Raw genomic sequence first — 27,871 nt, 5'->3', positions numbered from 1 at the left:
AGCGGTTCAGTATATATGATAGGAAATGAGGTACATCCTAAGCGGTACCATGTTTCTTATCATAAATAAAAACCGCTTGTTCTGGGTTACTGAAATTCCAGTGTGGTAATTGGATTCCTTGCCCCTATAATATACATAACTTTTGTTACCACTGTGTTATTAGTTTTTGAGAAAAATACAAAAATAGATACAAATTTATCGAGGGGTGTAGTACCCCCTTAAGCATGGATCTATTCACACAGTAATTGCTAAACAGAACTTGGACAACCTCAGGTCTTGTCCAAAACAATTCTTCATATTGAGTGACTTTGCCCAGGTCACAGACCAATCATGTTCCATAATCATATTTTCAATCATATCAAAGAACAGTGAATAAATAAGTTATGTGAGGGAACTAAAATATGAGGCTGAAAAAAAGAATAGTTTTGCTTCAAAGGGTACAGTATTAAATGGTATACAGTATTACATACTGTACATGGTTCAGTTAATTATAACAAACGATACAATAGCTATTACATAACATGGCCTCAAAGAACAATAAGGTCAAATCATCTCCATATTAAATACAAAAAACATGTTGGTGAAAAGCAAAATTTTATGGACATGCCAAGAAAATCTAACCTCAAACCCTCTGCAGATATATCATTGAGATTCCTGCATTTAACGTACGAATTTTTCAACATGGGCTTTCCATTTTTTTTCATACCAAAAAGTACTTTAAGGGGATGCATGACTTTCTCTGGAAATGGAACAGTCCGTTTATAAGGGACATACCATTCAAAATAAGGTAACATTTTAATTATGGTATCTGTTAATTAAAGGATCGCTGGATCGCTGACCTGGTCAACCGGTAGTATAGGTGACCTTGTCCTTATAGACCACACTCCTATATACTTGTATACTTGTCTGGACTAAGGTGGCGTCTGGACTGACATGCCCTGGGCCACATAACTCAATTATGTAGTTCATTTTTCCAGATGTGGTGTTGGGACTTTTTGGCCTGGGTCATTCTCGTGATCATAAGAATAAGCTATGGGCTTGTGATTATTTTTATCACATTATCCTTTACATTGTATAACAGTGAACTGTGGTCTCCTTTACCCGGGGCACACCCAAAAAGCTAAATGTATACTCCGTCCCTGAGCGATAAGTGATTGCCCAATGAGGTAGCATGCTTTTCCCTATGCAACAAGTGCTCTACCTCATTAGTTGAAAACCAATTGCTATTGCTCAGTCATGTAGTATTAACTCGGCTTTGTCACTCTTGACTGAGTTATATTAATTTTTACAGAAACTCTCGACTGAGTGAGACAGAAACTGAACATTGTCGTTTTTCTTTTCTTCTTGTTTATGATAAGTAATGTTATAATGAATCAAAAGACGATGAGTCAATTCATTTTATCCATGAGGTTCTTCCAGGGTTGACAAACCAATGTTGACTGAAAAAGTTTCTTGTGTTCTTGATGAATTCATCCCATTCACTGATCTGCAGACGTTGGCTTGATGGTGATACCTTTATGATGTCTTCAATCCATTCACTGATCAGCAGAGGTTGGCTTGATGGTGATACCTTTACGTATCTGTCCCCATCCAATCAACCTGGGAAGAAGAAATGAAGAAAAAAAAATTGATAATTTTAGCAGTTAAATTTGATGAATGAAAATTGCAGTTGTGACAATGCGACCATTGAACTAAGTTTGTGGTTGTTGTGACACTGTCCCTGTTGTCATAGGATGGTGGTACGGCAAACTCAATTTTAACATGTTTTTTATTTCTTCAAATCATACAACTGTTTGTTTCAGATGGTACAAATCTTTCAAGGACATGAAATTTGTATTATGAAGATAAACACATCAAATACAAAGACCCTACTACTTTAAGTAGCCATAACTTAACTTGAAGCAATAAAATTAAAGAATTTTGGTTGGCTGCAGTTTGATACCATATTTGTGTAAACGAAATCGGAATAATTGAGAAAATTGATGATTAAATGGAATTTGATGCGATTTGAAAAGTTGCTAATTCAAATAGATTACGCACTGTAAAATTGCATACTGTGATATGTTCCTACTGAAGCGAGTGGTGCAGTGGTGAGCGTATCTCATCGATCGGGAAGAGCCATCTCTGACCACGATCTTATTCAATTTAGAGAGCATGTATATTGATACCCATTCATAACCTCATTAATATACGCTTAGCCTGTAATCCAATCAAAAGAACTTGATTGCCTGACCGCGCACTAATTGCGAGGTCATTAATAACTCACAATGACTCCGGACGCGCAACAATGACTTCTGCGCACGCGTGTGTGTATAAGCTACGCGTTATGGCAACGCCACGCCTCACGCCGATGCCGTCGCGCTTCTGTGATTGGTAGCTCTTGTTGTCGGTGCGAATGTTATATTCGCCTGGTTGATTTTTTTTTGTAGGGTAGGTTACAACAATGATTAAAACTGGTTATATTTAACAGCGTTTTATGGCATAAAATAACATAAAATGCCATTTTGATTTGTTCAAAATATTAGATACGACGGTAATGAATGACAATAATAACTTTGCACCATTTATTTTGAGGTCATTGTGTGAAATTGTCGGGTTTTGTTTTGGGCCTTGGTAAAAAATACCTCAGCCCAAAACAAAATCCTCCGATTTCAGACAATGACATCAAAATAGATGGTGCGCAGTTATTATTGTCTAATTCATACACTCTTAGCAAGAACCAATCAGAGCAAATGTTAGAAAATGCAAACTGATTGTGTATATATGAACGGACACATTCATTTATTTTGCTGGTTGATGCATTTATATTTGCTTGTATTTTCAACACTTTAACTAATTTTGTTACAAAAATAGCAAAAATCATGGAATTTATTTCTCGTGTATGAAGTAGGTTATAATACACTTGTACTGAGATGTTGATGCTTGTAATGTACATTAGACGCATCAACATCTCAGTAAGCGTGCATTATTTTGTACAATTTCAGTAATATGCTTTTTACATAATTAATGTGTATCCATTTACACAGTAAATGATGCTACAGGGTGTCCCAATAAAAAGAGGCCCCTCATTGCGCCCTCTTTTTCTCCTATTTTAGAAAAGTTGATCAAGTATATGTTGGTATGTAAAGAAGCCTTTACCCGTTAGCTTTAATAAACCGAAACAATTATTTCAATCGGCTCATAACTTTTGAAGATATGTCCTTTTAAAGAAATGTATCCGTTTTCACTCTGTCCACGGAGGAGGTTTGGCTACTTCAAAGATTGAAAAGTGCATATACCATGCATGAATATAAAACATTCCTCGATGATAACTTTATAAAATAACAACTTTATTTTAGGGAATAGGCTTTACCGGTAGGCTTATGGGTTATGGATTTTGTTAAGTGTCATTAATTTGGACGAAATTGATGTGGGATGGGACTTCTTTTGCTATACTTGCAATTACTTATGTTTTTCTCGATTATTTTATGCCTTTTTGTTTTATTATGTTTCTTACTTTATTGTTTCTTGCTTTCTTTTTATTGACAACATAAGTCATTTCCCTTTTGGACTGTTTAGTTTGTCTTTTGGTTCTTTTGAAGTTAGTTTACTGTGCTGCTCTGCCCTCTACCTGGTTGCCTCCTTGACGAATACAGGTTTCAGCCCTAGTGCTCATTGCATCAAGCGCGTTGTGTACCAACCTTGTGCGCCGGATACTTGCGAATACAGCAGTAATACGTTTGCAAAGATCTTGGATTTTGCCACAAATGAAGAAATCAAGTGGTGTGAGGTCTGGTGATCTTGCAGCCCACTCCACAGCATGACCAATCACAACCACCCTGTTTGCTATCCGTGGACAGAGTGAAAAACGGGTACTTGTCTTTAAAAGGGCATATCTTCAAAAGTTGTGAGCTGATTGAAATAATTGTTTTGGTTTACTGAAGCTAACAATTAAAGGTTTCTTTACAAACCAAATATATTTGATCCATTTGTCAGAAATAGGCGAAAAAGAGGGCGCAATGAGGGGCCTCTTTTTTTGGGACACCCTGTACAACTTCTTTAAATCACACCATTTGCCCTTTCATCGCCTTTTTACACAAGCTTGGTACCATACTGCAGCTAACAAAATCTCCACATATTCATGTCACTTTTATTGCTTTAACTTAATTGGGCTCAAAGTTATCTTAGATGTGTTTATCCAAGACAATGCAATCATATGGGACACCAACAGCTTCTTGAGACATAAAATAAATCCTTCAGGACTTGTACAAACATTTACTTTATTCTCATTCACCAGTTTAACACACAATTTTTAGCTATCCTGCAAGTACAGGCATGATTATTTTATACCGAAAGAAAACATCCTTGGCAAGTTTGCTGTTAAGCCTACCTAACTCTAGCATATTTTACTAAACAAAAACATCCCTGGCAAAGTGCAATCTTGCATTGTGCCTGCTGATGTGCTTGCTTCAATTAAAACTGCTGTAATGCCTAGACTATGCCATAGTCGATTTTTGATAAATAAAAATGTTATTAATCATGATCAACGCATTCAGTTGAACTCGAAATTATACTGATATTTAGTACATCAAAATACTAGTATAAAATGGTTATGAAAAAGTTTAGGCTATATAATTATATTTGTGACAGTAAAAGTAAAGTATAGGCCCTACGTGAGGCTTATATTATTGAATGCAACATATCATAATGGCATAATTATAATGACACTTCAATACTGAACAATTCTAATTTTAGAATCTGCCAGTTTATTATCCGAACAACCGACTATGGACTTTCACTTTTAAGCAGAACTTTACCCCGGGACTCACACACTCTCAATCATACTTGTTTATCAATAAAATCTAACCACAAGACTGAGCATGGTGGTACAATACGCGCTAGATGCATACGTTCATCCACCAGCACAAAAGCGCCGCATTCCCTAGATAGTTGTGTACCATGTATAGTTATAATGGTACCAGTACGCGTCGGGAGGATTTAAACAATAACGAGATCTGGGCGACCAATCACAAGCCAGATTCATTTTTAAAGATGCATTACATCATCACCAATTTTAGTTAGGCCAGAAATTGGCCTAACTCTCAAGGCAAAGTCAGTAGTCCACTTGGGAAGCTAACAAACAGAGGGCGTGCGGTGACTGAAAAGATCAGTTGTGAAAATCTATCAATTGTGCACACATTAATTAAATCAGAGTTTTAAGCTTAAATGTAATAGCCAGATTATGCACAATTGGCAAGTGGACTACGGAGAAGTCTGCTGTAATGCCCAGACTGTTTGGTGTGATTTAATACACTTTTATTTTCTTTATGGTGCACTGAAACTAGGTGCCTAATAATAAACAGGAGCATTAATTAGGGTAAGAGGTAGATCAAAGACTATTTATTGAAGGCGGGTGGGTTAGGGTGGCTTATGATCTACAGATGTTTACTCTCAAATTAAGCTGAAATGAAATTAAATGAAATGAAATGGTTCTAGCTTCCAAGGCTTGATATAAGGGGTAAGTAAATACCTATATTTAAACCAAATTTTGAATCAATTATGACTTGTTTATTGCCTACATTACTCACTGTACCAAGTACACTAAGCAATACACACTTCAGATTATATAAACACATCACAGCAATATCTTATACAAGATGTTGTCAGTCCGCCGGTGAAAGCATTAATCATCATAAGTGTGTCTTGCATTTGACCACCTCTCTACCTACACTGTATATACTATCGTTTATAGTTCTTTTCAAAAAGTAACATAATTAACATTAATTTGGTTTATAGCAGAATCAGTTCACTTCCTATATGACTGCTGCAACAGGTACAGATCAAGTCCATCTATGCATCTTATTGAACTTAGGCAGGGGTGTGTGTGTGTGGGGGGGGGGATATAGACAGTGGGGTGTGCGGTCCGTAAACAATCAAACCAAAACACACACCCTGATAACCATAGACACCCACCAACTTTGAACATCCATGATTCATTTCCCCCACGGCACCAGTATATTGCAAACAGCATAAAAAGGGCTAATCCATTTGAAATCCATACGCCCCCTATGAAAGACATGAACTTAATCTCCCACACAAAGGTGTAGATTCCAAATGGAGTCACCAATTCAGGTAAACCTATTTGAAATTCACACACCCCCTGTGTGGACGATTAAGGTCATATATTCTATAGGGGGTGTATGGATTTCAACTGGAATAGCACAATTCATATTAGACCATGTCTCATTTGCATGGTCAGATCTTGGTTAGATTGTATATCAAGTGGGTTTACGATTTGGAACTTTCAGATGTACAAGGTCCTAGATTAGATTCCAAGTTCTAAGTCCGCATAAATGTGTTCATCAAGTCATTCAAAGCGAGGACAAGATATAGTTTCCCACATTCAAAGTGAGGACATTTTGGCATAGCGAGGACAAAATCCCAGTCCTCACTTTGTGAACAGGTGCACAGGATGACACTCTTTCTGCAGGGGGGTATGGGTGAATTCCTCTCTTTGTATGTGCTATTCGGAGATGTCCTCGCTGTGAAAAATGTCCTCACTTTGAATGTGTGAAACTCACTCTTGTCCTCGCTTTGAATGCTGGGACAGACACACTTTTATACCTATACACACGCTTTTACACACACGTCCTCTCTTTGAATGCCCGCGTACGTAGGGGTGTGTGTAAGTGTGGGACCGGTGTGCATGCATAGGTGCATAATTATAATTCTTACCTCCAGTGTTTCTCCACTCTTCTACTCAACGCAATCTTCTCTCCTATCTCAGTACATACAGGATTGGTCAGCACAATTTTAGCCAAATCAGCTTTGACCGCAAGGACACGTCCACCTGTTGATAGTGACCCAATGTTGACCATCAGCACTTCTCCTTTGGACAGTTTTTGAACCTGCAGAGGGAGAATAATAAAAAAAGAAAATAAATTGCGGATTTATATAGAATGATAATAATAATAATAATAATAACAGCACTTAATATAGCGCTTTTCCAACCTGATCAAAGCACTTTACAAAGATACAAAAAATATAATATAATAAATTGAATATGGTCATTTTCACGGTAAAGGGTGTAACTTTGGATTTTTAACATTTTGATCCGTAGTTTTCTAATAAAGCCACAGAATTCCATAATTTTTGGCCACATAAGTCATCTAGTTAGCAGCTACCTTGGGTAGCATAATCATCTTCAGGAGTTACTGCGTTCAGTTTTAGCAGGCTTAAATGTACCTAATATTGCCATTTTGAAAAACTATAAAAAACAGTAACATTTTTGTAAAAACCTGTGTTTTCTTCAGTTAGTTCATGGATAATTTTTCTTATCCTGAAAGTACGGTCATATGTTCAGTAAACACTGCCACATTAGATTTAATTGTGAACAGCCCTGTATTTTTGAGAACCGGACTTGAGATTTGTCGTTTCGAGGCTTCATTTTCCGTTAACAATTGTTAACAAACTTTGTGGGTATAGCTTTGGTTCGTAATTCTTGGTTATTTCTTCACTTCTTCTTGATTCATAACAGTTGATATCTTAACTTGAAATGGGTAACAAAAATTAGTCGATTTGCAAGCTTTCAAAATTTTTATAAAATCTTGACTTCAAAGAGCCGTTTTTCCGTTAACTTTTTGAAGCCTCCAAACAAACTGTTCAGCAAGCTTGGGCAAATATAAATAAAAGAGCTCATCCAATCTATTTATCAAAATGTAGCAAAGTAGATCTTCAAATCACTTCTTTTTAAATTGTGGAGATATATATCACCGCTTGAAAATGGGACCCAATACAAACTTTCCGTTAACAATTGAAGCCTCCGAAACAAATGAAGCCTCCGAAACAACAATAAGATTAATTATCATCTATGCATATCTAAATTGGTGTTTCATACTGATATCTGCATTGTAATTGTTACTTGATATGTGCAGAATGTCATAAATTAAAAAATTGTTGATGTTATGGTTAATGTTTGAAAAATATACTGATACCCAAAAAGCCTGTTTCGGAGGCTTCACATGCAAAAAACACCATACTTAACAAATGGGTGAAAAAGTTAACATGCTATAAATCTACAATATCTGCCACATAGAATCATTGATTCAATACACACAAGAAAATAACAGCTTAGATGATCCCAACAGTGTTGTTTTCAAAAAAATACTTCTGCAATGTTTAACTATTGTTAACATGAAGCATAAAAAAAAAAAAAAATGACTTGCTGTGATAATTTAATTTTTGTCACAACTGAAATTCAATACTTAGAAGCAAAGCATGAAAATTGGTAATTGTGATATTTTTACCTATTTTTTCATGTCAACTTGTAGTAGTTAGCCAAATATTTTACTTTTATGATCACCTGTGTTGTTAACTGAAGCCTCCGAAACACAAATCGCTTGAATTGCCAATTCTAAAAAATAACTCCAATTTCTGTGAAACTTGGCTGGGAGGTTCCTTTCATCAAGTAGTATTTGTACATGAAGTTAGACATTCAAATTATTTTAGGAACCCAATTAAAACTTAAAAAATATGTTTAAGATTGGGAAATTTCCATTGCAAATGACCCTTGATGTTAAAAATTTTCAAAATTGCAATTACAAACATAGCAAAACATGGTATAAAATTTAACTTATATCTGTTGACTTACTTTGGAATGGGATTTCACATGTATTCCAGCTTTCATGTCATAATTTTCTGAGCTTATGTAAAATACATTTTTCTTAGATTTTAACCAAAATGTTATGGAAATGTCAATTTTTTATCAGAAATCAAAAGGTTTAAGCCTTGAAACATTATTTTACTGGAATTTGAGTTGCTTCTATGCATGATTACAGTAAACAGAAACATATTTAAGTGGTTTGAAATTTTGACCCAAAAAATCAAAAGTTACACCCTTTACTGTGAAAATGACCATATATGAATACAAAAGCCACCTAAGTCCATACTTTGGCCAAATTGAGTTAAGCATGGGAAATTGTTGCTATACATAGGCCTGTCATATGCATGAAAGAACAACTCAAATTCATTCTCTGTGTCTATTGGGCATGTGAAAAATAGCATGTATGAAAGAATCACCCAATTCCATGATTTGAGTCTTGTAACACATTGATTGAAATCCAGTATGTATAAAAGTCCACTTGTAACACATTCATTGCTAGAGAATGACTTTTGAACAAAAATGGGTTTAATAAAAGGAAAGTGTGTGGTTTATATTACATGGCAGAATGCTTATCAACATTATACATACCTGTGTGCTTTATTTTGTATTATCTTACTAGTGGTAATCTCATTCTAACATTGTTGTCTTTGTATATGATTCAAAATTTTAAATGAACCCCACGAAGTCCCTGAAATGCTAATCGTCATACCTAATACAGGTTAATCCACTCATTTGCACGTAAAACTTACCATATTGACCAGGTAAATCTAACTGAAGGAATTAAAATGATACACGGTTTTTCTCTCAAAATAACTTCGCATGGACTTAGGTGGCTTTTGTATTCATGTATTCAATTATAAGACACTTAAGGATCTTGCTGCAATTTCACTGATTCCTAGCCAGGTAATATGGAACGATATAAAATGCTTAAACCAATCATACAAGGGACTGACCCATTTAAACTCTGGGTAAATGAATCTTTTTGAACACAACCCCATTAGTGAGAAGTTCAAGTCAGCCCGAACTATACTGTGCATCTTCATTTTCAGCCTGATGAACACCATGTTTTGGGAAAAAATAAGTTAAAACTTCAAAATTGCGCATGCACTAGCCCGGTAAATATCAATTCACCTTCATTTTGGGCCGAAACAGGCTCTGAGTTAAAAAAAAATTAGGAGTGTGATAAATATCACTTGTGTGGAGCGCTATTTTGTGAATGAGGAGTGAAATTACACTTCATGTGATGTAAGTTTAAAGTTTAAAGATTAAGGAGTGTGGAGTGTGATAGCACTCGCACTCCTCAAAACTAAGAGCCTGCCGAAATACAGTCCAACCTCTTTTATCCGGCCATGATGGGACCAAGCATTGTCCGGATAAGTGAAAAATCCGGATAAGTGAATTACATGTAATTCTGTATTGAAAGTTCCAAGGACTGAAATTGTGACAACAAAAGATTGTGGTAATATGGGATAATAGCACTAAAAGATGGCTTTAGAGTGCTTTGTGCAATATAGATGTCATTCTAAGCATTCAGAGCATGGAATTAAGGTGTTAAATCATCAAAAACATGTTTTCCTCTGAAAATTTCACAGCCGGATAACAGAGAGATCCATATAAAAGAGGTCCGGATAAGAGAGGTTGGACTGAAGTCTGAAATTTGATCAATTAAAACCAGCCACAAATCTTATCTCCACCCCCCCCCCCAAATTTTAATTAATGCTTCCGCCACAGCCACCACTACCTACATTTTTACCCCTGTGCATAGATCATGATGAAGACATCATTAGCAACTATGCAGTTTGTGTATATAAACTCCTCAACACGGCTGAGTACATGCCTTGTGAATGTAGTGGGGTCTCAAAATGAATTTGCCAAATTGACCATTATTCTGTGCAGCAAGCTGCAATCCCATAACTTCACAATCTGGGACCTAATGCAATCCTCCAAGATGACACCGCTCGCCCCACATAGCCACGGTAGTCAACGACTACCTACAGAATATGGGAGTAGAGTCAAAATGGCCTGCCATCAGGCCAGCCCCGGGGGCCAGACCTCAACCCGATTGAACACTTGTGGGACCAGCTTGATCGTGCTGTGCATGCCAACGAAGCCCATAGGCAACCACATTGAATGACCTGCGACAAATTCTTGTGGAAGAATGGAATTCCATCCCACAGTAACGTGTAACCAGGTCGATGAGCAGCATGAGGAGAAGGTGCCTGACTATTGTGGCTGCCTGTGGTTTTCCACCCGCTATTGAGGTTAGTGGCTAGCTTTGTTTGAGCACAGAATAATGGTCAATTTGGCAAATTCATTTTGAGACCCCACTACATTCACAAGGCGTGTACTCAGCCGTGAAAAATGTTGTTGTTTCAAATGGGATGTCATTGTAAAGGGGAGTATTGTAGCTATCCAGTGATATGCAACACGATATGAATATGTCAAAAATAATTGGAGATACAGATGCTTGAAAAAACTTTCCAAACTTTTCTTGAGGAGTTTATATAGTGGTAACAACAATAAAGCTTATAAATGCGATTTACCAAAAAGGTGAGGCATGGCGCACACAAAACGGCTTGCGCTGGACTTAAAGTGGTTAAAAAGTAATTTGCCGGGTTTACCCACTTTAATTAAATGTTGCTCTCCTTGTGTATGCCATACACCAAACGAAAAGGGTCTTCATAGTGTTGATTGCTACATGCTGACAAATTGCATATAACTACCCAGCAAACACAAAACGTTTTCGACATCATTCGCAAAAGGTTATAAAAGGTTGTCAGAAAACGTTTAAATGTCGGGTTATATAAAGGGCATATTAAGGGTATAAAACATGTCCATAACATGAAAAAACGTTTTTTGATAATCTACTGCCCAGCAAATACAAAATGTCTTACAGAAAACGTTTAAATGTCGGGTTATATAAAGGGTATAAAAACGTTCTAATAACATCCCAAAACATTTTTGAAAACTTGATACCAAACATTCTAAACAGAATGTTATTTTGGGGTTGAAAAAATATTTTGCGAAAAATGTTTACCCAAAATATTTGCACTAACGTTTAACGAAAAATAACGAAAATAGCGAACTTTCTTCAAAGTAAAACTTTGTTATGGGGTAAAGACCCCAATTTTTTTATTGGTTGGTTGATCATCCCCATTCATGGTTATTCTCATCCAACCAATGACTTTAATCAGCAAACTTTTTCTTGAGAGTTATTGAATTTTAAAGTTATACCACTTTTACTAATGAAAGAAATTGCAAAAAGAGGGATTTTGCATTGCATATTACACAATATTCTAGGTGGGTGAGAAAACTGGCAATACTATTTTTGTAACGTCTAATACATAGGTATTTATCAGCAGCAATTTAAATTGTTCCATACTTCTAGCAATTTCGTTAGTGCTAGCTAGAAAAATGTCTCTTTTTCGAACCGCAAAATTGAAAAAATGTACTTTCCCTGTGGCAATCTTCAAAGAACCGTTACCATGGCAACAAGGGATTTTCGAATTTTTGATCGAGTTACAAAATCATTAGACCCAAGTACCTTTCCTATCACAAGATTTAGGCAAATTCCATGAACCTTTATTTTTGGCTTTGTCCGCACATTGCTGAATTGATACAGACCCCCAGTCTTAAAACGTTTTGAAAATAACATCTTAAGAACATTTCTGTGTTTGCTGGGTGCAAATATTTTAACAGTATGTTATTTAAGTGTTGACAAAATATTTGGCAAAAATGTTTGCAAAAATAGTTTACAATAGCATTTTGAAAACATTTTAAAAATATTGCTGTAGTGTGTTTTTATACAAAACGTTAACCCGACATTTTAATGTTATAAAAACGTTTTTACCTAAACCAAAAGCCAAAATATAACTTATTTAAAACGTTTTTGTGTTTGCTGGGTATAAGCAATGGTGTAAGCACTCCACTCAATCTGCTGTTTATAGGAACAGCCTATAATTATCTGGGCTCCATCAGTATACCCTGATCAGCATGATAAACAGACCACAAAATAATTAAGGTACCGCTTATTTTCAACCCCGGTATATCCTAAACAAAGACAGATATGTCAGAATTAGACAATTTGTAGTTTGCTCCATTGCATGATCTATTGATATGTACACAAAGTGTTTTCGAACAAGAGAACTAGCGCCATGCTTTCCAATGATTAGAACACAAAAGTGCAACTTTTGATTTTGTTCCTTCCTTGGGTTTTAGATCACTGTTTCTTTAGTTGTCAACCTATTTCAACAAATTAGGTGTCAAATCGAGAGTTAAAGAATACAGGTAATTGGCTGCTGGTTTTAGTTTTTACATACTTGTCTTTGTTTAAGATATACAGGGGTGAACATGACTGGTACCTTAATTATATTGTGGTCTGTAATATAAACCACATTATTTTGACAAAATTACACCTTTGCCTACCTTGGCACCTTTCTTGTCGCCTTCTGTTCGCACACCAAGCAGACGACGCAGAAGGAAGTATGAGATTTCCAACTCGGTGTAGATGTCTGGCAGAGCTCCTACGGCACCCAGAACTTGACCGACCAATCGGTCAGCACGGCACAGAGTGGGGTCAATTTTGGTGCCGACTCCTGTCACAAGATAAAGAGAGCATTAGAAAGAACTTGTTAATACCTGCAGGTTTCAGAGATGTTTCCTAGCCCTTGGCCAGACGGCCGAGCACTTCGTGTGCGGCATCTAACATTAATGGGAGCATGTCCGGGGAATAGGCTAAAAAATGTGCGAATTCTTTTTATGACAATTTATAAGGGCCAATTTCCGGAAAAGTTACAACTCCAAGGTTTGTAAAATATATACCAAAACTGAGAGAAAATGTTGTTAGAATTTCATTTCACATGCATAATGGACTATTCCATTAAAAATCTACATCCCATGTGTTATGTCTTCCACCAAAGGTGTATGGATTTCAACTGGAATAGCCTGATGTTTTAATCAGTCATGATTCTTGCACAGACATTTAGTATTTTATCTACTATCACAAATATTTTTCCAAATATCTTTGCAAGAACAAATTCACAGCTTTGTATCAAAATTCTAGCCCTTGTAGTGCAGGCTTTAAGTCGATTTCATACAAGAAGTTCAGTGAGGATACGCAAATTGATTCTAGCAAAGACTCTCATAAACATAATTAAGTGAATCAAACTTGATTGAGAGTGAATAAATGATTCTCACAAACAAATAAATATTACAAGAATCAAGTCGAAATTCTTGTACTGACTGTGTGATGCACTACTACCTCTATGATGATTATAGTATGTCCATTATTATTACAGTAAGGCAACATGTTTTTTAATTTGGTACTGACTCTGCACAAGCCTGCTGCAGTGCTGTAATTCTGGAAGTTAGCTGACACGTACTTGCTTAAATTTGATAAATTTAAATTTTTAAATGCTATATTGTTTAATGGCCAAGCAACATAACTGCACTACACAATAGTGTTGCAATACACACTTCAGATTGAGGAAATGCATCATAACGACACCTTGAAAACAAGATGTTGTCAGTCCGCCGGTGAAAGCAATAGTCATCATGTGACATGATCAAGGGGAATGAGTCGGATGTCGCTAATATTGTTTTTGAGATATTGCCAGAAACAGTGTTCAAATTTTTTTGTTTTATATTGTTTTCAACCATTGATAAATTGCACATAACTCGGTAACCAGATGTCCGATTTTGATGGGGTTTGCATCAAAATGTAGCATTTGTCAACTTCCAGAAAAGGATGTAAAAAACTTCTAATTGATAATTGCCGACACGTGACTCATTCCCTTTGATCATGTCACATATGTGTGTGTCCCAGTAATTCGTACATAATCAAGCTTCATTTCATGCAATGTACCAATTGAACTCACCTATAAGGCCACCAGGTACAGCATACTGCAAATCATTCTTCTCAGCAAATAGAGACACAATCTTGGAGTAGATGGGTTTACACTGTAGTTTGCCCTCATTAATTCTAGTTAATGTAATGTACCAATTGAACTCACCTATAAGGCCACCAGGTACAGCATACTGCAAATCATTCTTCTCAGCAAATAGAGACACAATCTTGGAGTAGATGGGTTTACACTGTAGTTTGCCCTCATTATCTTTGGAAACAATGCCAGGTCTGACTTCTATCTCTTGCCCAACCTGTGACAAACAAACAAATAAATTATTAATCATGAAGCCAGGGCCATATAGCTAGAGAGGGTATACAGTGAGACACCCCCAATACTGGATTTGTCAGTAAAAAGTTAATGTCTGCAAAATCATGTGGTTGTCATTAATGTGACCACCCAGCACCCACCATGAATGTGCCGTACATTATGTTGGCAGAGCTAGTTTTGAGATATAATATAGTCCACCAAACTTCTCAAAATAAAACAGAAAACAAAAAACTCTTTTACTGTTTTTTTACTACCTTGCTAACAAGCAACAGGGACATGTTTGCCTGTCCAGTATCACACAAAGTGAAAATGCAGACATTACAGCACAGGTGTGGTGGATGGTTACAAAAAGGCATTGCATTTTGATGTTGCAATGCAATAGCAAATTGGTAATAAAAGTAAAGTAGATACTAATGAAATGTCTTTTTGGTCAGCTGTAAAGTGACTTCCATCAAGGACATACATCTGCACTTTCTCTGCAGACTTTTACTTGCAATGTTATATTTTTTTATAACATTCCCAGTCATTTGTCATCCATTTTTACAAAATGAGCTATTCCAGTTGAAATCCACCCCCCCATGGAAAACATGACCTTAATCTTCCCACACTGACAGTGTGTGAATCTACATTCCCAGTGTGAAAAATTAAAGTTGTGTTTTCCACAGAGGGTGTATAAATTTCATATGGAATAGCATAACGAAGGCCCCAAAATGGACTGTTCTCAAAAATCGACTATAACAAGTCCAATTTCACAAAGATACAGGATTCTGCAATAAACCTTTTGGATCCCAGCATGTGTTTTTGTTATATTTCAAATGAAATTGCCCCCAGCAGTTTACCTTAAGCACTCCTCTCAATATACTTCCACCAGCAACTCCACCTTTGAGATCTTGGACTTCACAGCCAGGCTTGTTAACATCAAATGAACGGATCACTACAAATAAACAACAGTATCATACTAATAATTATCAGGGTTAATAATACATTATCAGTCTTTACTGTTGTGTTTGAAGGAATTTATACTCATACTGACTAGTAAAAAAAAGTGTCAAATTGATCTGTGTCTGCACCTGTAATTTTAAAACCTATACATTAACAACATACCATGTTGTGATTAGAATATTCGACAAAAGTAAACAAACATTCTCAGATAAGTTTTTCAGGATTTATGGTAACATATGCCTAAAATTCCAAATATTTACTAAGAAACCGGTGCTGAGCTGATAGGAAAATCATTAGATTTAAGGTCAGTTTGCCAAATTTTGTCACTCATTTTTGCATGAAAATATCATTTTATGATTATTTCTCAAAGTAAAAAAAAAAATGCTGTAAAATTAATATTCCAAAATACAAAATGTATGTTGCCTACTGGACAGACATTCAGCATTCTGTTTTGCCTATTGTCATAGATTTGATTTGCACACCATTTATTTAGTGATTTCATATTGCTTGTAACTCAAAACTGTTAAGAGAAAAAAAATTCCTTTGAAAAATGTTGTCATCCATTTTTGCTTACAAATATTATTTTCAAATGACTTCTCAAATAAAAACACAAAATGCTGTAAAATTGGTGCTCCAAAAAACAAAATACATACAGTCTACGAGAAACAAACTTGTTTTTAGGGTGGGGGCTAAAAGAAATCTATTTTGTCATATATGAATTCATGTGTATATACCGATTAGTTGAATTTACACTGTGCCAAGCTGCACCCATACTATATTGTTACATGTTAATCAAGTCCTGTTGTTTGTGTTCCAAAGTGATACCACCAGGGCAATGATGATGAAATATTTAGCTTAATTTACATAAAACATGCCAAGATCATGCTGATGCCTGGTTGGCACTTTTCCAATTCAATGTAGACTAAAGGTGAATATTGCTAGGTCAGTCCGGCATGTTTTATTTCAATGTCATAAAAATGAATGGGTACCGGTACATGTACATGCCTGGATGAATTACATCATACATTACAAATTGCAAAATATTTCATCAGCAAAGTTTGTAAGACATGTTGTCAATATATTGAAAATTTGGCCGAGTTACAAAGCTGCATGTGTAAGCAAACTGCAAAATCACAAGAACAGGCCAGCATGATGCAAGCTATCATAGCACCTATGACGACGTAGTTCTTACATTAGTTGAAATATTAGTATACCATGGCCAACAGTGTCTGTTTATTTAGGCAAAAAAATTCCACATGAACGATGTAACCCACAATTCCTGGTACAATCTGTATTACTATTTATGCTTCTGACATATTGGACACAGCACTTACACCGAATGCACTTTGCATAGTATGCATTTTGTAAATTTATGCATGCCTTTGGACTAACAAATTTGCAGTCACAGGCTATCTTCAACACGTATGCAGGGATGCCAACCTTGCAACTCAAGAAACTGTACTCACAGACCCCAAAAACTGTATTTTGCCATACAAAACTGTATTTTTTAGGGAGCGAAGCGACCGGTGTATCGCGTCATGCAGCCGGGGGTCCAGGGGGGCCGATTAAGGCCTCCCTGGTGGGGTCCAGGGGCAACAGCCCGGTGGTGGTCGAGGGAGCGAAGCCCCCCCCCCTCCCGAAGCTACAGTTTCTACACTGTAAAAACCCTTTTAAGCCCCTTACAGAAGACAAATTTGATAGTTAAAATGCAATTTTCAAAGAGGCTCCATTTTGGAGTTATGGCACTTTTTAATGTCCACTTTCATATACTTAACCATGTACAAGGCATTTTTGAAATGGCTGCACTGGCTTTATTACATGATTGGCGTGGCTGACCTTCATATATGATGCACAATTTCCTACTAATAATTCATTGATTCAAGTGGACCATTCCACCAGAACTCAAACACCCACCTCCCCCACCCCCATTCGGGGGGGGGGGGGGGTCACCTGTGTGACCTACCTCACATCATAGATACATGCTTGAAACGCTGAAGCATATTTGAAAAATATTAATGTGCCACTGCCTGCACCATTAATTTGTTTAATGTGCATGCATCATGAAAGTCGGCAGTTAGGAAACCATCTTGTAGGCCTATTCTTTTGCACCAATAAATAGTTGACTAAATACTTTCAGAAGACATTGCACATGTAGCAGTTAGATAGTTAATAAAAATATTAATGTGCATGAACCATCTGAAAGTCAAGAACAAATTATTTCGGAAACCATATTGTAGGCCTATTTAAACATGTTAAATATTTTTTAATGTGCATGCATATCGCATCATCCGAAAGTCGGCAGAAAAACGCTGTAAGAGTAGGCCTATTTAAACATGTTAAATATTTTTTAATGTGCATGCATATCGCATCATCCGAAAGTCGGCAGAAAAACGCTGTAAGAATCCATTTTGTAGGCCATTCTTTTGCACCAGTATAGCTAAATAGTTGACTAAGTACCTTCAGAAGACATTACATAGGTAGCAGTTAGATAGTTAATAAAAAATATTAATGTGCATGAACCATCTGAAAGTCAAGAGAAAATTATTTCGGAAACCATTTACTAACCATGTTAAATATTTTTTAATCTGCATGCATCATCCGAAAGTCGGCAGAATGCGTGATTAACGGGCAGTGGAGCCTGAACGAAGCCCGATTTTGTTTCAACTTTTTATACAACGCTAGGCTTCAAATTATCGGTTATTTTAATTCCAGTAAGTGAAATTGACATTAGTCATTTTTTCTTTGATAGGCTAAACAGAAAATCGTATTTTTTGAGGGGAAAACGTAAAATCGTATTTTAAACAAAAAATCGTACAAAATACGGCAAAATCGTACTAGTTGGCATCCCTGCGTATGGTCCATATTCAGCTTTTAAATATTAATAGACTTTGGTGTATCGTACAAACTTGCAGCATAAAGACAGATCTTCAATTCCTTCAATGATTCTAGTCTCACGCTGTTTCTTTGGCTTGATTTGAAATTACTTGGTTCTCTAGGTCGGTAAACATGAGTAAGAATTTAATCTGTCCCTGAAGAAGTTCTATTCAGAGGGCTAAAAAAATGACTAAAAAGGACTTCTCTAGGGAAAGATTAATTCCTACTCACACTTCTTTGGTTGTTTAATAATGCTGAAAGACCAGACAAAGCAAGCGCCAAAACACCATAATGGGTATTGATACTTTGGCTGTTCCATTTTTTAAGGACACCTTGTAATCACTTCCTAATGAGAGGTCGGCTTCGATACGAAAGTCTGCTATAGGTATAGGGATCTTCTTTACACATGTATTCGAATGTCACTACAATGGACATTGACACTTTGGCTGGTCCTTTACATGACACCTGAAATCACTTACTAATGAGTCTTGGCTGCGATGTGAAGTCTCGTATAGGTATAGGGATCTTCTTACAGATGTATTCACATATCACTTCAATATTGTATTTCAACTGAGCTGAGATAGGGATTATAGGTGCACCTTCTGCCACAGTACCTATGTTACACAATGATAAAAAATAATGATATTCATATTAGCGCACATTTTGATTATTACTCTCTTAACTTTGTACATAAAATCTAGCGAAATGTCCACTCATAATAAATAAACATATCATACATTTTTCAACCATTAACAATAGTGATAGGCTAAACAGGGGCCAAAAAAGGGTGATGTTTAAGATTCTTTAGGGCTTCAGCTTATTTGATGCAGGATTATCTCCTTTTGTTGAAATCAGCCAAATAATTTCATACTCATATTATCTTGCGTATTTGCGTATAGTGACCATCATTACATATTTTACCCGTATGCAAATATAAGTATCCACGATACAATCTGATCAGTAATTTAGATATAAAGATTAATTATTGTGGCATTAGGTAAGATTCTTAATTCATTTTGAAAAAATAACGAAATATGGTCCGATTATGGTGAAAACGATGTGAACTAAAGATAGTCGACTTTCATTTGGGTTATTCTTAAAGTGACTGATAGAGGCACTCAGGGCAGTATATTATTGTGGGCAGCAGGAGGAGGATACGTAAATCGAGGAGGATACGTAAATCGAGGAGGATACGTAAATCGAGAAAGATACGTAAATCGAGGAAGAAACGTAAATCGAGGAAGAAACGTAAATTGAGGCAATCCTAAATTTGCGCGAATCAAGGATTCTCACAAATTTTTCCTGGATTAGCCCACACTTTCATAGATTTCTAGGCCTAGTTCTTCTCTCCTGTTTACCTTCATTTCATTGGTCATTATTATACAGGGACTTAGCTAGGATTTTGAAGTTACCTGTCGTTTTGAACAACAGTGCCCGTCACAAATGGTCAAAATGGCCCAAAATGGCCTAAAAAAGTGTAAAATGGTCCAAAATTGCTATTTTTTCCGTCTCAAATGACAATTGCCCGTCGAAAAAGACGGGCCGGCGGGCCGCTAGCCAAGTCCCTGTTATTATATCATTCTCTCCAACATGTCTCTCATTCACATGTCATTACATACCTTGTACAAATTTGAGTATTTGGTCGTATTGCTCCCTGGCCTGGCTCTCCTTAACCAAGTCAATCTTGTTCTGTAAAATCAGGATGTGTTTTAATTTCATAATCTCAATGGCTGCTAAATGTTCTGATGTCTGAGGTTGGGGACATGATTCGTTGCCGGCTGCAAGATAAAAAGACATGTTCAAGACACATAATTTTAAGTAAACAGTGAATTGGATCAAATATTGCCTACCAAAGCAGCTGGCAAAATGGCTAAACAATCTTTTTCATTTCACATGCTAAGTAGACATGTTTTCTTACATGTAAGGTAAAAAATTATATACCTAATGTAAGACTTTATTTAACCTTGAGTATAGTAGCCATAACCATACTTCCATAGACTCTATGTACATACCGACTAGTAGAAGTGCAGCATCCATGACAGCGGCTCCGTTAAGCATAGTTGCCATAAGAATATCGTGACCAGGACAGTCTACAAATGATACATGCCTGCAGAAAATTACATCAATTCATTCACATTAGCTGCAACTTGTGGAGGAAATTATTACTTTGGTTTACTATTATAGCCCTGCATGACAATAAGTCTAATACAAAACTAGACTAAATATTGCTCCCAACCCATAGTATGCCCTAATTCTTCATAACCTGATTCCTCCATTCATTATTATTATCTATTCTTTCAGAAAATCTTTGGCCCGCAGGCAACACAGAAGCTGTCAAACCCTCCAGGAGTGTTGTTAGGGTTTAAAAAAAAGTCAACTTTGAGGTGATTTTGAACTACAAATTGTGATCTGCAGTGGTTTGTTCACTGCCATCTCAAAAGAGGATGGTTGGCTAGCGTTTATTCGTCACCAGATGGCATACTTACCAGCAACTGGAGGTGAAGAACAATAAAAACGTAGTACATTAGTTGTATCTTTTTAATTTTTAACGACTGTCCATCCACTTTATTATCATCAAATTGAGCTATTTTTGCACAGTGATGAACTCATGAGTCATTCCATACAATCTCACCTAATTTTCAGAAAAGGTTGGCTGGTCACCCTCTCAGATTTTATTTAAAATCCCTTATATCATAGCCCTATGGCTCAAATGAACACATTTCAAGCATTAGGTCTCATCATGGAAGAAAGAGATAAGAAGGAACCACAACGAACGCATTCACTTTGTCCACTCCCTTTACCGACATTTAATTGACATTGTTATTCATGAGGATTTACTTTGATCAATACCCAGCGTTAAATAGGTGATTGGTATTGTACTCCATGTATTTGCATGTCTTCTGGAGCGTGTCTGAAGGATGATTTGAACTAATGACCTTCCGTGCAAGCACTCTATAGGATTTTTTCTGTTGACGTGATCATCGGTCATTGGTGGCCTACATCTTTTTCTTCCATTTCGCCCAATTTTCCCGAACTTTGATGACTGTTTTCTCAGAGTTGGCAGTCTTTGGCACTGAAACGAGTTAGCTAGTTACGATTATACACATATAAACTATTAAATTAAACAGGTTTCATGTACCGGACTCAACCGAACATTGTACATTATTTAAGAACATTTTGCATCTATTTTTCATCGAAAAAGTCACCAAAATCTTACCTTATTTGCTAAAGATGAAACTCGGCAAAAAACCGGCCGATTTTGATGACCTTTTCGATTTTTTAAAGGACATTTTCTGCACAACACGATCAAGAAAACAGTTTGACTGTAGATCCCAAAACAAAGCTACTATACATGTTCAGAGCATCAGTGAAATTCCATAATCTTACTTCTGGGTAGCGTTTGTTTGTTCTTGGATGGGTTTGTTATAGTTTTTTCCAGTAATGATTTCGCCAAGCATCGATCATGGTAAATGGATCATACATGAAAGTAAGTACCATTGATAGCTTTTCTTTTCATGCGTCAATAGATAAGCGGATTAAAACTTGGCCGATCGAAGTCGTTGTGGTTCCTTCTCATCTCTTTCTTCCATGGTCTCATCAACTCCTTGTAGTTTTTGAGTTATGGTTCGTTGAATATTGGATGTTTTTTGATGCAATTTGTCCACTTCCCATTGAAAAAAAATCTTGAGAGAGTGACCAGCCAACCCATTGGGTGAGTTGAGATGGAATGACCCTCATGCAAACAATGTAGTGAATTAAGTTGGATCTACTACTTACCTCTGTATTCTGAATTTTCCTGTGCACCCTGACCGTTCACAGGGGAATGCATCTTCTTTGTTACTCCCTGCTGACCTGAAACAGCCAGGCCTAGGACACCCTGGGTGGTCACATTTATATACCTGTGAAATTATGTACAATAAAAACACCTCCAGAGTTACATGTACCGGTCCATGTATGTAAGTATATCTACAAAGCCATTCAAATTGGATTTTAATAATTTTATGCTGTATAGGTGTATCAAATATATTATTGCGTAGTTCTGTCAAGGTTCGCCAAATGATTCTCAATCTCATCATTTGCAAGGATCAATTCAGCCTAAAAAAATATCTGAGTAACTATTTTATTTTGTTAAATGCAGACAAACAATAAAAATCCTTGCATGATTGATTGACAGATTTTGGGTGATTTTCATACATATTGGAATATTTTGATCAGGGCAAGGCTCAATGGCTCATCATATTTTTATAAATGCGGAACCTCGTGAAATGCATCAAAACACATGTATCATGGCCAACAATACTGATGTGTGTCCAGTCACCAGACTGCAAACTTCTCAAATTGAAACCTGTTGATCTCTTCGATGACACACATCTAGAATTCTTACCTTAGCGTTTGCGTATCCTAATTTGATGGTAATATTTCTAATAAGTTCATTCTTGAATCGGACAGTTTGTACACCAGATATTGCCTTTACTACAGTGGATTTACCGTGAGCCACATGACCAATTGTTCCTGAAAAAGTAAACAATTATTATACAAAAAATATTAATAATATATAAATTACACTTGGCGAAGATAAAAAGTTTACGGTACTAAAATAGTTGTGGTTTCTAAATTGCCCATGTTCTGTCACATAAAAGTTTACTATATCAAAACATGGTATTTTATTCTTTAGTCTATGCTTCCAACTGACCCTTCTGATCTCTGAACCCAATGCAACAGCAATCACTTCTCATGATAAGGAGTTTTTTGCCAGATTTCATAGCGACTCTTTTCCCATTTCGAATACTGTATGTTCGAAATTAGCACCTGGCCGTCGCCATTGGCACAATCCAGTCTGTAAATGCCCCTGGCAAGCTATGCTGGTGGGCAAGTTGTTATACAGGCAGCTCAATTGACAACTGCTCCACGCTGAGACAGTGGACCAGTTGTTAAAAAAGTGCACCGCAAACCCTTGGCCTGTGATTGATGTACATATATTATTAACAGCTAGATGTCAACACTGGCCAAAGACATCCAATATTTTGTGTCAAAATGGGTAACAAATCTATTTTGCTGACTAACAGAACCATAATGTTTGATGCTGAGAAGTTGTTACATTATTAGATTTAAAAAGCCGTAATGTATGATTTCCGAGTTTCCGTTAAATTTGAATTTTGTTATTCTTTACCCAAATTGGTGAAATAAATTAGTAATAATTGCCATGCTAGTTTTGAAAGTGATGTGATATCACCAATTGGTTTTATGTGCAAAATTGAGTACCGTAAACAGCAATATGTTTCACTTGAAGTTGATACGGTGGAATTGAATGCATTCATATGTTTGTTCCGTAAAAATATTGAAGTTCATTACATTTCGCACACAGAACCTATTGGTCCCATCTGGCATGCAGACCATTTCTGTCTGAAAAGCAAAATAATCACAAAAATCATTCACACTTAATGCCACATCTATTGCCCACTTGTCCTACTTACCAATATTAATTGTTGCTTGTCTACTAATAACTTCAGCAGATAGTGGATTCAATTCTTCTATTTTCTAAACAAACAAAACAAAGAGTAAGAATGAGAAACATTAAATCAGTGACAGTACATTTTTTACTTTTACCAAGACCAGAAGCATTTTACATTGAAAAACTAGTAAGAAAGGTTGAATGAACCAGTTACAAGTTGCAAGCATTTCATTGCTTGAACAAACCAATACAACTGTGTGCCAGGTCACTTGAGAACCCACTTTAGAACATGCACAGTTGTTGGTCATTTCTATACTCAATTGCTGCAGAAAAGTGAATCGTAAGCATGATCAGTGTGCAAAATTGCTGGTATTTGCATACTGAGAATGAGACTTGAGCTGAGTATGTGTGCGATTCACTTTCCTGCAAAAGCGACCAAGCATAACTGACGCTCTTGGTTATACATGTAAGCATAACACACAGTATACGTATAACATGCGCACTTGACAATGATGACCTTCCGGATTCAGTTTAGAATTTGGAAGTTCAGAAGTAACAACAGCTAATATTAGTAGTAATAATGATCGGCGATTGCATCAAAAATGCTGCTAAAAATTTACACAGTTGAGCTAAATTTTAGACTGTTCAGAATATTTAAACATATCATAACAATTGACCTATCAAAATAGCTATCATCTACATTTAAACATCAACAGCAGATTGTCACCCTTAACAATTGGGTTTTTTTGGCCTTCATTTTTTGTACTTTTGAGAACAAAGTACAAAATGTGATTCTAGCATGCATCAGTTACATATTCACCGACCGGAAGTATTTTGGATTATTCCCTTTAGTTGTATCATTATCATTTGTTCTTGTACAAAGATTGGTGAATAAATGTTTTTAAACATGTTTTTAAAAATCCATGCAGATGCTTGAACCAAATTTTGTTCTTTGTTCTCAAAATGGTACTGGTAGAAGTAGGCCGACAGTATTAAACATTGCATTGCAAAAAATGTGAATGCTGATGGTGGGCAAATTCAAAGCTAGATTTCTCTCATACAAGTAGCACATTACTCTAGCTTCAAATTTTTACACGATAGTTACGCATTCGATGCTAGGGAGTATGTTGCTATCGTTTTTCGGTCGGTCAGCATTGACATCTTTTGCAACAATGTTATTTATTCTGTTTATGTTGAAATTTGGATGAAAGTTATTTTGATGAATCAACTGCATCTTTTGAGCAAGCGGCAAGCCTATTTTAAACAGTCCAAAATATTGTTGAAGTGCAATATTTAGCAAAACTTTTGATATGATCGCCTGTTGTTACCAGCTAAACTTCCAATCCATTGCTATACACAGTGTCATGCTTTGAACAGCGAATCCGACTAGATTTTGAATGCAACAGTCTCTAGCCTCGAACATGTCGCAAGTACTACACAACGACTAATTCAGCAATGTCATGATGTTCAGTCTAGACTCACTACGGTACCAGTCCTATATATACGCCATGTAACATACATTTTGTCTCACACCATTTTGTCTGTCTATGGGAAATACACACTTAACAATTTGCCCAGGTCAGATATTTGAAAAATATCTTCAAAATTTGGTCAACGGTACATTGGTACCCACCAGCCCTCGAATTAAGGATCTGAAGGGGCACAGCAACTTTTTTTAGGGCAAGTTGATAATTGCCTTATGGCTTGGATTTTCACTGAAAAGGCAAGGCAGCACAGCAGTTTGTAATTTCAAGAGGGCATCATACTGTACTAGGTATTTATTTATGCTCCAATATGTTCTGACTATCATATTTCTTGAAGAAAAAAGCCCTCGCGTTCATTGATTGGCTTACGATTTCAAAGAATGGCTTTTGCAACCAATCACAATACCGGTTACGACGCCCGTCGGAAATTTTGCATACGTCCACGATGACGTCATGCCCCAGCGCACAGTGTAATTTACCCATTACCAACTTCAAAGTAATGTGCCATATTGCCTTAGCTCCAAAGCTGCAGCACCTATATTTATCCAACAGTCAAATATATGTTGTAAAATCACTCATTAACTTTCATGTTCATTTATTTTTCAGGTTCAAATTATTGTTAAATTATTCAAATGCTTATATTTACCCAATAACGTGTTTGAGATTAAACATTGACTTTGTTGTATATTTTACACCCTGCTACGATTGGTACACGCAGTCAGCAATACTAGTGTTTATGCATGCAGCGCGTGCATAGCTGAACCCCGTTCCCACACACACACACACACACAGCGGACATGCGAAAGATGGATTTTTAATGTCACAAAAAACAAAAGATCCGCCAAATTTGCAACGGATCCGCCTCACAAGCTTCAGCGCATTCAACGCTACGATAATACACGATGTTAATTTGAGATAGACAGTGACATTCATAATTACAAAAATTAAATATTTGCAATTAAAAACTCGTGATTTTGAACGATTCTGAATTTTATCAATGAAAATACAGCGATGACGTCATTGGGTTAACGATTTTCCAACTGCTGATTGGTTGATTGCGTCAGTCACTGTCTGTGATCTGTGCATGCACGGTACGGTCCATACGGAATGATTTTTCGTATGGGTAAAATACACTGTGCAGCGCCACGAGGCTGGCTTTTCTGCGAAAGCGAGCGAGTGGTATAAAATAAAGTCAGTTTCACACCTGTGTTTTAATGGAGCACATCCTGCATCCACAGCGCATTTGACAGATAAAAATGAAATTGGCAATTCTGAGCGACGGGATTCCATGAAATGGACGATTATGTAAGTTATTCTACAGGATCGGTAATAATTAACAGCTGGTCTGCTGTATTTGAAGTGCATATATATTGGCTTGCCATATAATTGAAGTTTGTAAGTTTGTGTGACTTCGTATGTATGTGCAATTGATATAGGAAGCTTAAATTGGCAGGCTGTCATGCAATTCATCCGTCTCTTCCGAACATATATGGACGTTCAGGGCAAGTCATACTTCAGTATGACTTGCCCACACAGGGTATAACACAGGTGCAGAATTCGGCAACCTGGCTGATCTACAATTACCAGCTGCTTAGTTTCGTCGGATATATTTTAAGAGTTACAAGGCTTTTCTAAGAACAAAACTTTAGAATATAGACTGCTGTATACTCAAGGAATTAAAATAATGTAGTGAGAATTTCCTTAAAATTAATTTTTTGATTGCAGCTGATGTGAATCTTCTTGCATTATTCACATGTTCGTTCGCTCATTCTGTCTGTAGCGATACGGGCAACTGATCGCCAACTTTACACTTGATTTTAGTCATATTAAACACAAAATAATACATTAAAATTTTATTTGATTACATAATATATTACTTAAATAAAGCTACCTAAATTTGTGAACAATTATAGACTTATACTTACTAATGTTTCTAAGTCTTGCTTAGCCAAATGCGGATTCTGATCGACAGCCATGATGGAAATCGTGTGTGAATGATGAAATATCAGTGTTGCTAAATATCTCGCCGAACAAGGTGCGTGTCTGACGATATTTAGGCGCCCAACGACATTGTAGTTCTAAACTTTGCTTTAATTTTTTATTAAAAAAGATCTCTTTTCCTGAAAATTAAACTGACTGTGTTTAAGAGAAAATCAGAAATTTCACAAGTGTATACGCTCGTGGTAAATTTTAAAATGCCGTGAATTATATTCAGCGTTATTCGCCCAAAATAAGTACCAACCGTGGTCCGTGGAAATACATAAAACAAGAAGACTCGTTTAAAAAGGAATTGTGCGTCACTATA

At 36.4% G+C, this 27,871-nt stretch overlaps 1 protein-coding gene across 3 annotated transcripts; it reads right to left on the bottom strand.

Moving 5' to 3' along the window:
* Positions 1 to 119: 119 nt before the first annotated feature.
* LOC140157572 (eukaryotic translation initiation factor 2 subunit 3, Y-linked-like) lies at positions 120 to 27,637 on the bottom strand. 3 transcript variants are annotated; one of them, XM_072180811.1, is made up of 13 exons: positions 27,492 to 27,637; positions 24,105 to 24,168; positions 23,015 to 23,142; positions 22,408 to 22,529; positions 20,643 to 20,737; positions 20,250 to 20,408; positions 19,110 to 19,244; positions 15,654 to 15,748; positions 14,518 to 14,797; positions 13,067 to 13,236; positions 6,715 to 6,887; positions 1,545 to 1,599; positions 120 to 1,487 (listed from the first exon to the last, which is right to left on the bottom strand). In XM_072180811.1, exons 1-13 carry the CDS (start codon positions 27,540 to 27,542, stop codon positions 1,479 to 1,481), a joined length of 1,536 nt encoding a protein of 511 aa, XP_072036912.1. In that variant the 5' UTR covers positions 27,543 to 27,637; the 3' UTR covers positions 120 to 1,478. The 3 variants fall into 3 exon arrangements, with proteins under 3 accessions (XP_072036912.1, XP_072036913.1, XP_072036911.1); XM_072180812.1 differs by having other exon boundaries at positions 120 to 1,513; positions 1,571 to 1,599; XM_072180810.1 differs by having other exon boundaries at positions 121 to 1,599.
* Between the last annotated feature and the right edge of the window lie 234 nt (positions 27,638 to 27,871).

This window comes from Amphiura filiformis, chromosome 7 (assembly GCF_039555335.1).
Source record: "Amphiura filiformis chromosome 7, Afil_fr2py, whole genome shotgun sequence".
Lineage (NCBI taxonomy): Eukaryota > Metazoa > Echinodermata > Ophiuroidea > Amphilepidida > Amphiuridae > Amphiura > Amphiura filiformis.
The sequence above is the reverse complement of the archived record's forward strand: the minus strand, read 5'-3'. Positions and strand labels throughout refer to the sequence as shown.

What these genes read in the sequence shown, in the direction of transcription:
- LOC140157572 (XM_072180811.1), bottom strand. Translation starts at nt 27,542, where the DNA reads ATGGCTGTCGATCAGAATCCGCATTTGGCTAAGCAAGACTTAGAAACA. An exon ending in AGCAAGACTTAGAAACATTA is followed by an intron (nt 24,169 to 27,491) that starts GTAAGTATAAGT and finishes TTGTTTGTTTAG; the next exon opens with AAAATAGAAGAATTGAATCC. An exon ending in TAGGATACGCAAACGCTAAG is followed by an intron (nt 22,530 to 23,014) that starts GTAAGAATTCTA and finishes ATAATTTCACAG; the next exon opens with GTATATAAATGTGACCACCC.